At 41.4% G+C, this 923-nt stretch overlaps 1 gene segment (V, D, J or C); it reads right to left on the bottom strand.

Annotated features, from left to right (window-relative positions):
* On the bottom strand, positions 1–923 carry LOC117022737 (T cell receptor alpha variable 13-2-like). The segment is given in 2 exon segments: positions 1–633; positions 790–923. Coding segments are annotated over 2 exon segments (438 nt in total).

The following is a 923-nucleotide window of genomic DNA, read 5'->3' as shown; positions in this document are numbered from 1 at the left end:
GAGCTCATTCCTAATAAGCACTGTGTTATTGATGCTAAGGTTTCAGTAACAGGTCTAGAGTCTAACTAACAAATGTAAAGTCAACTTTAAAGCCTAAATTTCAAAATAAAATATAACAAACTCCCATCAAAAATCAACTAACTGTCAGCCAACAAAATGTTCTAACCCTTTCTGGGTCATATCGAACTTTACTTACTTATGTGTTTTTAACATCCAACACATTGGTTTCCATTTTCAGATAAAATATGACAAATACTATCTATGATTGAAGATAGTCGAAGGAGAGCGGTGGCTCCACTGGCAGGTTTGCGTGCAGGTTGCAGGCACCTGAGAAGCAATGTGTACTCGCTGCGCAGAAGTAGGCAGCTGAGTCTCCAGGTTGGGTGGCCTCAATGTGCAGGGAGAACTGTTTGACCGTCTTATTCAATAAAACAGTAAATCTTCCATCTTCGGTTTTGACCTGATGTGAACGAATGTTTATAATAAACTGGGGACCTTTTCCAGCTTCTTGCTTATACCAAAGAAAGTAGTCTAAGGCACTGTTTGAATAAGAACAGTTCATGGCACAGCTGTTTCCCTCCTGGACACTCAGGGTGGGAGGACTCTGCTCCACATTGTCACCACCGCTGACCCCTGTGCAGAAAGAAAAAGTCAGAGGAAGAGCTACCACATCATTATGCTTCAGAATTTTCTTTTTTTACAGCAACAAGAGGACACCCGAATTAAGCCACTCTTGGCTACTAAACAATATCCACTAATATCAACTGTTTCCCAAAAGCTTCAACTCACAGTCCAGCTGCAGATAAAAGAACGTGAATAAAGCACCAATGGATGTCTTCAGCATTCTTCCCATTTAGGATCAACCATGGACCTGCAAACTACAGCCAGGGGAGCTACTTCTAGTATCAGGTTACCTCTTCTTT

Source organism: Rhinolophus ferrumequinum, chromosome 6, assembly GCF_004115265.2.
Source record: "Rhinolophus ferrumequinum isolate MPI-CBG mRhiFer1 chromosome 6, mRhiFer1_v1.p, whole genome shotgun sequence".
NCBI lineage: Eukaryota > Metazoa > Chordata > Mammalia > Chiroptera > Rhinolophidae > Rhinolophus > Rhinolophus ferrumequinum.
This window is presented reverse-complemented; position numbering and strand designations above follow the sequence as displayed.